At 54.7% G+C, this 12,369-nt stretch overlaps 1 protein-coding gene across 1 annotated transcript; it reads right to left on the reverse strand.

Moving 5' to 3' along the window:
- Window positions 1-845: 845 nt before the first annotated feature.
- On the reverse strand, window positions 846-11,777 carry GPR149 (G protein-coupled receptor 149). The gene is made up of 4 exons (XM_030954394.1): window positions 10,857-11,777; window positions 9,792-9,984; window positions 8,813-9,183; window positions 846-1,400 (listed from the first exon to the last, which is right to left on the reverse strand). Exons 1-4 carry the CDS (start codon window positions 11,775-11,777, stop codon window positions 846-848), a joined length of 2,040 nt encoding a protein of 679 aa, XP_030810254.1.
- Window positions 11,778-12,369: the final 592 nt, after the last annotated feature.

The raw sequence follows: 12,369 nt of genomic DNA on the forward strand, positions 1-12,369 counted from the left end.
GCGCTTCCGCCCGCCCGGGGCCCTGCAGCGCATGGGACCCGGGTTCGAGTCCCGGCCGCGACCGAACCCACCCGCCTGGCCCTAGGTTCGAGTCCCGGCCCGACCTAATTCACCCGTAAACCGCGGGTTCGAGTCCCAGCCTGACTTAAGCTACCCGCAAGGCCCACGGGTTCGAGTCCCGGTCCCACCTAACGCAGCCACCGGGCCCCGGGTTCGAGTCCTCACCCTGACCCGCCCCGCTGGACCCGGGTTTGAGTCCCCGACCGGCCGGTGTGTTGCAGAATGGGGAATTTGTATCGTTTTCTTAATGTTTGATGTTCGTATACTTTCAGGCCTAATCAACAAGAAGAGAGATTTAATTTAAACAAAGAGCAGCCCATGAGCTTTAAGTGATGTAGTGATGTCCAGGTGTTAGAAAAGTATTTCTAGTATTATGTCGATTTAGATGTTGACAAGGACTGCAAGTGAGTCAAAGCCGCTGTAACCTCCCACATGTGGAGCTGCCGCCTCGTTTCTGCAGGTTCCTGCAGACCCACCACCCAGTGCCAACAAACACCAAAGCTGGGCTTTAAGATTTTATTTAGGATTCCCTTTAGACACACATGTGCCTCAAATAAATAGGTATATAAATAAATAACTTAAAATCCACTATGGAAAGCTGTAAAGCACTTGAGTATTTGTTATCCCCTTGATAGAGCGTTAACAGTTTGAATTGATTCAACAGTGCACCTAAATAAAATTTGCACGATAGGAAAAAACCAGCTGATACTGTGTTTGCTGGGGTAACTGACACACAGCAGCACTGCCTGCCACAGCAGCTGAGGCGTGCAGATTAAGCCCCTGTTTTAGCTGCTGCCCGTCTCCTCCCGCTCTCGGTAGGCTTTGTTCAGCAGCTGTATCTCCTCCTGGTACCCGGCCCTGGCCGAGAGCTGCTGCTGGCTGTTGCGCCGATGAGCCTCCACGGTGTCCGGGATGGAGATGCTGAAGTCGCTGTTGGACGGCACCAGCAGCGAGTAGGAGGCGCTTTCCCCCAGCTCGCAGCTCACGAACCGGTTCTCCTTGCGGGAGTAGCGCAGGGAGGGCGAGCGGGCGTGCGCCGAGGACTGGCTGATGCTGCTGACGATGGACACGGTGTCCAGCGCCTCCGGGGTGTCGCAGATCTCCAGCACCTCCAGGTGAATCTTAACGCTCGTGTCCGCGAAGCCGGGCTCCCCCGGGCTCGGCTCGTGCCCGACGCTCTTGGAGCGGTACACCTCGATCTTCTTGGCCGTGGGCGCTATCTTCTGCCCCTCCGAGCTCACCTCGTACGTGGACAACGAGAGCGTTTTGCCGCCGGGGGCCTGCAGGGACACGGTGCCCTGGAAGGCGCAGAGGGGCACGGCCAGGGCTCCGCCCGTGCGCTGCGGGGAACAACACTGTAAGTGCTGAGATTGCCCAAAGTCCGGCAAAGTCAGTTAGTGTGCTGAGATTGCCCCGAATCCGGCAAAGTCAGTTAGTGTGCTGAGATTGCCCCGAATCCGGCAAAATCAGTTAGTGTGCTGAGATTGCCCAAAGTCCGGCAAAGTCAGTTAGTGTGCTGAGATTGCCCCGAATCCGGCAAAATCAGTTACTGTGCTGAGATTGCCCAAAGTCCGGCAAAATCAGTTACTGTGCTGAGACTGCCCAAATCCAGCAAAATCAGTTACTGTGCTGAGACTGCCCAAAGTCCGGCAAAATCAGTTACTGTGCTGAGATTGCCCAAAGTCCGGCACACAGCCACTGTGCTGAGACTGCCCCGAATCTGGCAAAATCAGTTACTGTGCTGAGATTGCCCAAAGTCCGGCAAAGTCAGTTACTGTGCTGAGATTGCCCAAAGTCCGGCAAAATCAGTTACTGTGCTGAGACTGCCCAAATCCAGCAAAATCAGTTACTGTGCTGAGACTGCCCAAAGTCCGGCAAAATCAGTTACTGTGCTGAGATTACCCAAAGTCTGGCAAAATCAGTTACTGTGCTGAGACTGCCCAAATCCAGCAAAATCAGTTACTGTGCTGAGACTGCCCCAAATCCGGCAAAATCAGTTACTGTGCTGAAATTACCTAAAATCAGCACCAATCAGCCACTGTGCTAGCATTGCCCAAAACCCAGCACCACTCTGCTGCATTGGTAACTCACTGCCTGCTCCTTGCAGAATTTTACATGCCTGGTATCTATGACTTGAAAGAGTAGTGAAAACTTTTTGTGGTATTATACACCTTAGTGTATGAAGTCCCAAGTGCCTGTGACTGACTGTGAAATCTACAGAATATGACAACCAAAGTTTAAATAAAAGCTGATTCCTTCAGTGCAAGGTTATGTCTGGTTTAATCAAACTCTTTGATTTGCCAGACTGAGCATGAGGCACCTGGAGGGAGAATGAGCACTCTCCACTTGCTGGAATGAGCACTGCATGTCTGCAGAATGAGACATTTCCAATCACTTTCTGAAAGTGCCTCTTTCTGAAAGTCTTCTCAAGGTTTCTCTTGAGAAATCAGTATTTACTGTTAGAGTGAAAAAGATCCATCAAGCCTCCTCTGTCACTGCCCAGTCAGTAACCAGGGAGACACTGAATGCTGTCATTTCCCACTTGAACAGCTCCAGTGGAAATGTTCAATTCCAGACACCTCTACCTGTTTCTAAAGTGCAGAATCCATTTGTCAGTGCAAATCACAATGCTGTGCTCTGGGGAGCACTGTGGATGCAAGTGCTGGGACTAACCCATGGTTACGGGGCCCAAAGGAGGGACAAATGCATTTATCCTGGGTTTAGATACAGCCAAGTAGCACTGATTATTACTGGAATTACTTTCAGTATAAATTATTATTAATGAGAACAGAAAGTGACCTTCATCTTGTCCTTGATCCCATTATTAATTACCCATTTTTGCTTCTCATGACACATCCATGGCAATAAATAGGAATCCAGAGCAAACCACACTCTGCTGGTATACCCTGTGAAATATTTTGCCTCCCACTCCCACGGTTCCCTGCAGTTCAGTGTTTGTCTTCAGCTCTCAGCCCTTCCCTCAGCAAGTTCCACTGTGTGTGGACAGGATTCCCCACATCAGGGCATCCCCCATGCAGCCCCTGGAGACTCTCCTGGCTCTTGGAATCTGGCACAGGGATTTCACCAGAGAGCTCCACGTACCACCACAGGCATTTTTCAAAAGAAAAGACCCCAAAATCCCAGTGAAAGAAATCACAAATGTCCTTGTTCCCTAGGGAATGCTGATGCATTGTGAGCAGAGAAATCTCTGCAGAATCGATCAAGCAAATCCCCTCATTATTTAATTACACATGCACCTTCCAGAGCTCACAGAAGACAGGAAGGCAAAACCTCCCCCAGCACCCCTGTGGGTCAGGAGCAGGCTCCCTGTGCTGCCCCTGCTGCCTGAGCAGGGTCTGGGCTGGATTCCCCAGGGAGGATATTGTCCACAGGGAAGCCTCGGCTGTGTCTGAGGCCCACAGCAGCTGGAACAGGCTCTGACAGACAGATTTCCATTTGGAAATGGTCAAAGAACAGCAGGGGCTGAGTGGGACACCGCACGCCATCCCAGCTGGTTCTGCAGTGTCTGCGGACAGACTCAAGCACAAGGCCCTTGGTAGGCTGTCCCTCCCGATTCCTGGTTTCCCAGGCCCTGGAATACCAACAGGTGTGCCAGCAGTGTCCCAGTGCAGCACAGGGTGCCAGCAGTGTCCCAGTGAGGCACAGGGTGCCAGCAGTGTCCCAGTGATGCACAGGGTGCCAGCAGTGTCCCAGTGCAGCACAGGGTGCCAGCAGTGTCCCAGTGAGGCACAGGGTGCCAGCAGTGTCCCAGTGATGCACAGGGTGCCAGCAGTGTCCCAGTGCAGCACAGGGTGCCAGCAGTGTCCCAGTGATGCACAGGGTGCCAGCAGTGTCCCAGTGAGGCACAGGGTGCCAGCAGTGTCCCAGTGATGCACAGGGTGCCAGCAGTGTCCCAGTGATGCACAGGGTGCCAGCAGTGTCCCAGTGCAGCACAGGGTGCCAGCAGTGTCCCAGTGATGCACAGGGTGCCAGCAGTGTCCCAGTGAGGCACAGGTGAGGCACAGGGTGCCAGCAGTGTCCCAGTGAGGCACAGGTGAGGCACAGGGTGCCAGCAGTGTCCCAGTGAGGCACAGGTGAAGCACAGGGTGCCAGCAGTGTCCCAGTGAGGCACAGGGTGCCAGCAGTGTCCCAGTGCAGCACAGGGTGCCAGCAGTGTCCCAGTGAGGCACAGGGTGCCAGCAGTGTCCCAGTGCAGCACAGGGTGCCAGCAGTGTCCCAGTGAGGCACAGGGTGCCAGCAGTGTCCCAGTGCAGCACAGGGTGCCAGCAGTGTCCCAGTGAGGCACAGGGTGCCAGCAGTGTCCCAGTGCAGCACAGGGTGCAGCAGTTCCCAGTGAGGCACAGGGTGCCAGCAGTGTCCCAGTGAGGCACAGGGTGCCAGCAGTGTCCCAGTGCAGCACAGGGTGCCAGCAGTGTCCCAGTGATGCACAGGGTGCCAGCAGTGTCCCAGTGAGGCACAGGGTGCCAGCAGTGTCCCAGTGATGCACAGGGTGCCAGCAGTGTCCCAGTGCAGCACAGGGTGCCAGCAGTGTCCCAGTGATGCACAGGGTGCCAGCAGTGTCCCAGTGATGCACAGGGTGCCAGCAGTGTCCCAGTGAGGCACAGGTGAAGCACAGGGTGCCAGCAGTGTCCCAGTGAGGCACAGGGTGCCAGCAGTGCCCCAGTGAGGCACAGGGTGCCAGCAGTGCCCCAGTGAGGCACAGGGTGCCAGCAGTGTCCCAGTGAGGCACAGGGTGCCAGCAGTGTCCCAGTGCAGCACAGGGTGCCAGCAGTGTCCCAGTGATGCACAGGGTGCCAGCAGTGTCCCAGTGAGGCACAGGGTGCCAGCAGTGTCCCAGTGCAGCACAGGGTGCCAGCAGTGCCCCAGTGAGGCACAGGTGAAGCACAGGGTGCCAGCAGTGTCCCAGTGATGCACAGGTGAAGCACAGGGTGCCAGCAGTGTCCCAGTGAGGCACAGGGTGCCAGCAGTGCCCCAGTGAGGCACAGGTGAAGCACAGGGTGCCAGCAGTGTCCCAGTGATGCACAGGGTGCCAGCAGTGTCCCAGTGAGGCACAGGGTGCCAGCAGTGTCCCAGTGATGCACAGGGTGCCAGCAGTGTCCCAGCGAGGCACAGGTGACAGTCCCATCAGGGTGCCAGCAGTGTCCCAGTGAGGCACAGGGTGCCAGCAGTGTCCCAGTGATGCACAGGGTGCCAGCAGTGTCCCAGTGAGGCACAGGTGAAGCACAGGGTGCCAGCAGTGTCCCAGTGAGGCACAGGGTGCCAGCAGTGTCCCAGTGATGCACAGGGTGCCAGCAGTGCCCCAGTGAGGCACAGGTGAAGCACAGGGTGCCAGCAGTGTCCCAGTGAGGCACAGGGTGCCAGCAGTGTCCCAGCGAGGCACAGGTGAAGCACAGGGTGCCAGCAGTGTCCCAGTGAGGCACAGGGGCGATGCCCCAGGAGCACAGGGTCGCAGTGTCCCAGTGATGCACAGGGTGCCAGCAGTGTCCCAGTGCAGCACAGGGTGCCAGCAGTGTCCCAGTGAGGCACAGGTGAAGCACAGGGTGCCAGCAGTGTCCCAGTGATGCACAGGGTGCCAGCAGTGTCCCAGTGAGGCACAGGTGCACAGGGTGCCAGCAGTGTCCCAGTGATGCACAGGGTGCCAGCAGTGTCCCAGTGCAGCACAGGTCACTGGGCTCTGCTCCTCCTCCCTGGGACAGGGCTCTGCACCAAGAGCACACACAGCTTGTGCCACGTTCCTGTTGCTCCACTGGGCCCTGCTGCCCTCCCAAACAGAAATCCAGCGATCTGAAACAGCTCTGAGCAGTTTGCATTCCTAATTACTTTGGTCAAACACAGCTTGAGATGAAAAGGTCTATTTTTAGAACGTTTCCAGTATGGATCCTGGCTTTTCCTTTCCAGAGACAATGACTTTTCTGTTTGTTTTAAAATAGAGGCTTCGTCTTCTACTTCCCTAAGAGTGCAAATTAGCTGCAGTGGAATTAATTGCTGCAATGATTTGCCTTTTCTGAGGCTGGCTGCAGTACATGCAGAGCCAGGGGTCATGGCAGGAAGAGGGAAGCTCACCTGAGATGGGCTGAGCCCAGCAGGTGCCATTGCCTGTCTGGTGCAGATAGAGCTGGATTTTATCTGTCAGTACCAGGGGGTACAACAGAGCCCCAAGGTGAGGACAGCTCGGAGGGAAGGGCTGGGGGAGCTCTATCCAGCCTTGCCCTCCTGGGCACAAGTCTCTGCTCTCAGCATTCCTCTGCAGCTCCAGAGAGAGCCAGAGGCACTGGAACTGCAGCAGGAGCACCACGCAGAGGGCACAGGGAACAGGGTGAGACAGTGAAGGTAAATGTTACACTGATTTTCCAGCCACAGGAACCTCTTTGGAAGTCAGGAACGCGTTCCAAGCAGCTGAGCAGGAAGAGCCCCGTTGGGCAGAGCTCAGCACATCAGCAGGGCTGAGGTGGTGCAGGTTCCCAGCAGCAATGAGAACCTTCCAGGCCATTCCTAACTCAGCTTCTGTGCTGTGCCTGGCGTCCAAGGGAACGCTCACAACCTCCCTGCAGCCAGGGAGATGCTGTGTATTTCTCATGTTAAACACTCCTGCCTGCACTGCTCCCCCTCAGTGCAGTCACTTGCACAGCCTCCGCCTCTCCTTCCTTGCAGGGCACATAAATAGGTCCTGTGCAGCCTCTTCAAAGAGTTTCCTTGAGGCAACCCACAGATGAGGTAGAGAAAAATAATCAGCAAGCCTGGAACAAACTGCCAGCCTGGGAAATTTTTGTTGCCTGAGGGCACTGAAGCATAGACAAAATAAGACATGACATATTTACACCCCATCTCTTTAGGAAGGGAGATACATGGGTATTTTATGAGACGTTAAAGGTATTTTTCAAAAATGCAGCCGAGCAGGAGTTGGAAATGACAAGTACAATTTTCTCTCTCCTTCTCCATTACAGCCATCCTATCATATATTCAATAAACCCTGCTGCCTCATTCTCTCATGCCACTTTTATTTCAGAGAAAACACTTTGATGGAGCAACTCTTTACTCACGGAACAGACAATGAAGAGACAACCAGCTCCACAGCCACTACTGTCACCCCAAGGAAGTGCCACTCTCCAAGCCCACGGCTTCCAGAGGGAGCCAAAGGCATCCTGGGTGCTGTCTGGCACCTGCTCTTCAAACTCCATCAAACTGGCTGATCCCACATCTGTGGGGATGGCTGATCCTCCTCCTGCTGTCAGCTCTTACAGCTCTTCCTCCTGATGAGAAAATCAGCAGCTCTCCACCAAGAACCCCTGTATTTATGGACTGTCAGAGGAGCCCCTGTATTTCCTGCAGAAGGATGTGGCCAGTCAATGCTGGGGGAGTCTCCTTCTTCAACACATGTAGGAAATGCAGAGTGATGAGAACTGAGTGACTTTTCTTAGACTTTGGGACTTCCAGACATGATGAATAAAGGAGATGGTTTTCAGCTTATAATGTGTGGCCCAAATTGATCTTTCATCCAACATAAACCTGAGCAATGCATTCAAGTTATTTTTCCACGGCTCGCAGGGGTTTCAGGCTCTGCCCTTTCCCAGCTGCAAAGCAAATGTCAGCTGTGAAGCTCTGGCAGCTCCTGCTGAATGTCAGAACCAGGCAGAGCTGTGACTGCAGCGCCTGGAGCTCCTACCCCATGGGAGCTTCAGGGCCTGGCAGTGGGCTATACCTGGGAAGGTGTCAGAGGTGGATGAGTTGTGGTTCTCTGTAATGCAAGAAGGGAAGAGTATGTCCAAAAGGGCCAACAAGGCCCCAGGGCACATAAAACCCCCCAGGCAGTCACTGCCAGCTGCTCACACAGAGCTGCTCACACCTGCTGCAGTCCACAGCTGCAGCTGAACTGGCACCAGGGCACACGGGGAAAGGAATTCTATTCTTTTTTTAAACATCATCTGGAAACTCCTGCAAGGAGCTATGAACCTGATAAGGTGATTTTATAAACCAAGCTGTACATGGCACATGAGGCCTTGGCAAGAACTGGTAGATTAAAACCAGGCTGAGTCATCACTCACTTTTGCCCCCAAATGCAGGAATTCGTCTCTGCACACTGCAACAGAGTGAGCATTGGTTTTTTATGAAAGGGATGATCAGTCCCATTTGAAATATCAGCCAAATTCCTACTGTGACTCAGATGATAAACGTGTGTTTATCAGATGGCGAGAGAAGCCCATATTTGAATACAAAATACACCTTATCCATCTCCTGTGCATGTGCAGAGGCTGAGCATGAGCTGATCTGGCTCTGAAATCATCCTGCTTGGATTAGGTGACTGCAGAGAGCCCTTCCTAATGAAGCCTTCCAGAGCTCCTGTCTCACAGACTTCACCTGGGCTCTTACCCCACTCCCACCTGCTGCAATGCCCAACGGCCACTGAATTCCATGGTGGAATTCTCTGGGAAATGTCATCTTTTGGAGAGAAACTTCCTATTCATTAAAATAAAGTAACATAATTCATACTTCTTACCATACACAAATCATGCAGGTGCACACAAAATAAGAAAACCCCATGATTAAGAAGACAAGTGAGAAGTTATTGCAGGATCAACACCTGCAAATAGGTCTGTGGTGACTAAACATTATTCAGTGCCATGTATGAGTTTTACTAAAAAATGGGACTCATGGAAGTATCACTGTCAGTAAAAATCATTCCTATTGCATAAGGAAACTCTTACTGCCAGCAAAGAACAAACTGCTCCTTTACCTGCCGAGGGTTCCTCTCGGATCTGCTCCGGCACCACTCCCAGTCCGAGAGCTCGGGCGCGCGGCTCTCCTGGTGGCACAGCCTCCACTCTGCTCCTTCAGGGAAGGGGCCAGTGCTGGTGCCCTGCTGGTGCTGGCCGGGCCCTGGGCCAGCAGCAGGGGTGCCCTGGGGGCCGTGTCCCAGTGCCCCTGTCCCTGTGTGGCCCAGGCTGTCCCTGCCTCTGCCCGGCTCCCCGCAGGCACAGCCCACCAGGCTGGGGTAGGACGAGGGTTTGCCGTCCCTGCTGCCATGGGGAGGGCTCTCCAGGGATATCCTGTAGATGCCACAGCCCTGCTGGAACGACAGGTTGAACTCAAAACCGCCGCGCTTGGCTAGGCAGGAAGGAAAGGAACTGTGTTAGGGGTTGGGACTGAAAAGAAAAAGGAGGTTACAAACACAATGCAAATGGCATGCTAAAACATGGAATAAATTATCCAGCTCCTGCTGGAAACAGACAATTTTCCCTCCATAAAAAAAACATGAATTGTTGAGAAGAAAGACTTATGAGAAGGAGCTGCCTTCTGGATGAACTGCAGTCGTTCTCTCTGGGAAAGGGGCTAGAAGGGCAGCAGGGGCAGCACAGGCCATTCTGCACCTGGGTGATGTGTTTAAAGCAAGGAAAGCCATGCACTGGGGATGGCTTTTCTCTAAGATTCAGGAGTTCTTTCTCCCCGATCAAGCAGGGAATGTCAGGAATTCGTCCACTGATGGTAGAGGATTTTCACTCCAGAGAATAGGAAACAACTCCCACATCCTCAGAAATATTTAGCCCTTAACATTTGCAGTTGAGACCCGATGATCCCTGTGAGCCCCTTCCATTCTGTTCCTCCAGCTATTTTTACACAAAGACCAAGCAAAAACAGGGCTCTTGCAGATGCCAAGAAAGTTACCAGGGCAGGTGTGGCAAGCTCTGTCACACCAACAACCCTTCCACACTTACTTTTGGCCCCTGGCGAAGGCACTGCACAGGAGCTCCTCCTGCAGTTGATGACGCAGCCGCAGGGCAGGTGGAGCCAGTGCTGGGACAGCACAAACACCGGGGTGACTGCAGCAGCCAGCACGGTCAGCAGGAAGCTCAGTGCCTCTAAAGAAAGGCTCTGCAGCCCAGTGGTGTACTGGACAGCCATCTGTATCTGAAAGGCAGAGCATTTTGAAATGTAAATCCCTTTGGGCACAGGACATGCTTCCAGGAACAAGGAGAACATCTCGCTGCGGATGTGACACCACTGTAGGACACAGATTGTCATTAGTGTTGGCTGAGGACAACACTTCTGGCTCCAACAGACAGCGGAGGAAACACTGACTGCTCTCCTCTGATGCTGCATTTCTCAGAAAAACCCTCACTGAAGCTAAATATAGCTGCTGAGCACCACTGAGCAGCTGCCAGTGCCAGCCAGTCCCGTGTGGCACCGAGGAGCCCAACCTCACACAGCCAGGGCAGGGGCAAGTGCCCCATTCCCAGCAGATCCCTTTCCCCATGTTCCCCATTGCCAGCAGATCCCTTTCCCCATGTTCCCCATTGCCAGCAGATCCCTTTCCCAGATTCCTGTCCCCAAACACACACACATGCCCGCAGCAGCACTCCCTCCCACCCCAGCACTACAGGGTTTAGAAAGGTGCCACCAAACTGCATTTTAATACCAAACTCCTATTTTTAACCCAAAGGATGTGTCTCAGAGGACAGGACAGAGGGGCTCTTAGCCCAATTCCCAGCCCCAGAATGCTGAGCAAGCCCTGTCCCACAGCTGGCAGTACCAAGGGGAACCTTACTGCCCCGGTGTTCACATGACATGAATGATGTGATGGGAGAGTGTCAGAGCCATGAACCAGGCTCTGCCAAACCCTCTGGCACCAGTGAAACTCATGCAGTGACACAGACCTGCTGGAGAGGACTTCTGCTGGCTCAACTACTCTACGAGTTCATCTGTTTCAGTCCATGGCCCACAGGTGACGTCCCACTGAAATGTAAGTGAGCATTGGAAAGTGAAGCCATCTGAGAATTTACCATCATTGGCAGCCAGAGAAGGACTTTGGTCAGTGCCAGGATCAGCGAGAATCGTTTCTGGGCCAAGCCCACCGTGGAGCTCCTGCTCTGTGCGCGGCTCTCAGCCACACCCGTCCCGAACAGCGCCGCCGAGGCTCGGCAGGGCTCCCGGGCTCGGTCCCCGGGCTCCGGCCGCGGCGGCAGCGGAGGCGCCCCGGGGCAGCCGCAGCCTGCGGAGCCCGGCAGGGGCTCGGTGCGCGGCAGCTGGGGCTCACCCGAGCACAGCAGCTGCAGCGTGAGGGGAGCGGCCAGCGCTGCCAGGAGGGAGAAGCACAGCGAGTACACAACCAGCACAAACAGGATGTAGGGGCTGGCACAGTCGGCGAAGCAGCCCCAGGACGTGCGGATGTACCTGCCCCAGCCACAGAGAGGCAAAATGCACAGCAGCAGGCTGGCGGTCCAGATGGTGAGGACGGCCCATGCCACACTCACACGGCGCTTGGAGGAGCTGCAGCTCAGGGTCCCGGGCGTGCTGAGGGTGTAGAAGTTGTAGGAAACTATAAGAGACCCTTTCAGGTTGCTGGAAATGCCCTGGAATAAATACAAAAACGCTGAGGTGGTGCACAGAGGCTGGGGCAGGACTTCACTTGACCACTGCATGAGCATGAAAATAATCACCGGCACGATGCTGATCAGATCATCTGCTGCCAAAGAGGTCACAATCATCGAAACCGTGCTTTTGGTCTGCAGTTTCAGCAGGGAAACTAGTGAATAAATGCTGCCCAGAAGGGCTGGGAGAGCAATGGCAAAAGTCAACCAGAACAGAAAGACATTCCAAGTTCTCTGCTCACTGGGTTTGTCCATAATGCTGTGATGCTCAGTCAAGAAGCTTGTCCCATTGAGTGACAAATTACCAGGAGTCACCGACATTGTCCTGGGCATGTTTTCCTTTGCCTTCTCACTGATTCTGCAAGTTTTCACCAGCTGAAACCAGACCTGTCAGCTCCACATCACAAGTTTCTTTGTTTTCCTAGACTCTCTTCTGTGGCATCTGATGAAGAAATATTCAGGTGGCAGCACCCCTAATGACCAGAGCTGATGCTCCCAAAAAGCCAGGCAACAATGAAGTAACAAAGGTGCTGAAAAAAAGATGGAATTCTTCAAGATCGTTCCGGTGCTGTCAGATGGTGAAGTGGGGCTGCTCGGGTGCCCGCATGCCGCTCCCCGTGCCGGATGGCAGGCACTGCCTCCCTGCCGAGCGCGGCAGCACCGGGAGAGGCTGCGGGAGCTGCCGGAGCTGCGGCGGGGTGAGCCGTGCCGGCAGGGTGGAGCGGGAGCAGCCGGCAGGATGGAGCGGGGCGAGCCGTGCCCGCAGGATGGAGCGGGAGCAGCCGGCAGGATGGAGCGGGGCGAGCCGTGCCCGCAGGATGGAGCGGGGGGAGCCGTGCCCGCAGGATGGAGCGGGGTGAGCCGTGCCCGCAGGATGGAGCGGGGCAGCCGGGCTCCGCAGTGCCAGCGGGGCCGGCCCCAGGTG

This window comes from Camarhynchus parvulus, chromosome 9, assembly GCF_901933205.1.
Source record: "Camarhynchus parvulus chromosome 9, STF_HiC, whole genome shotgun sequence".
Classification (NCBI taxonomy): Eukaryota; Metazoa; Chordata; class Aves; order Passeriformes; family Thraupidae; genus Camarhynchus; species Camarhynchus parvulus.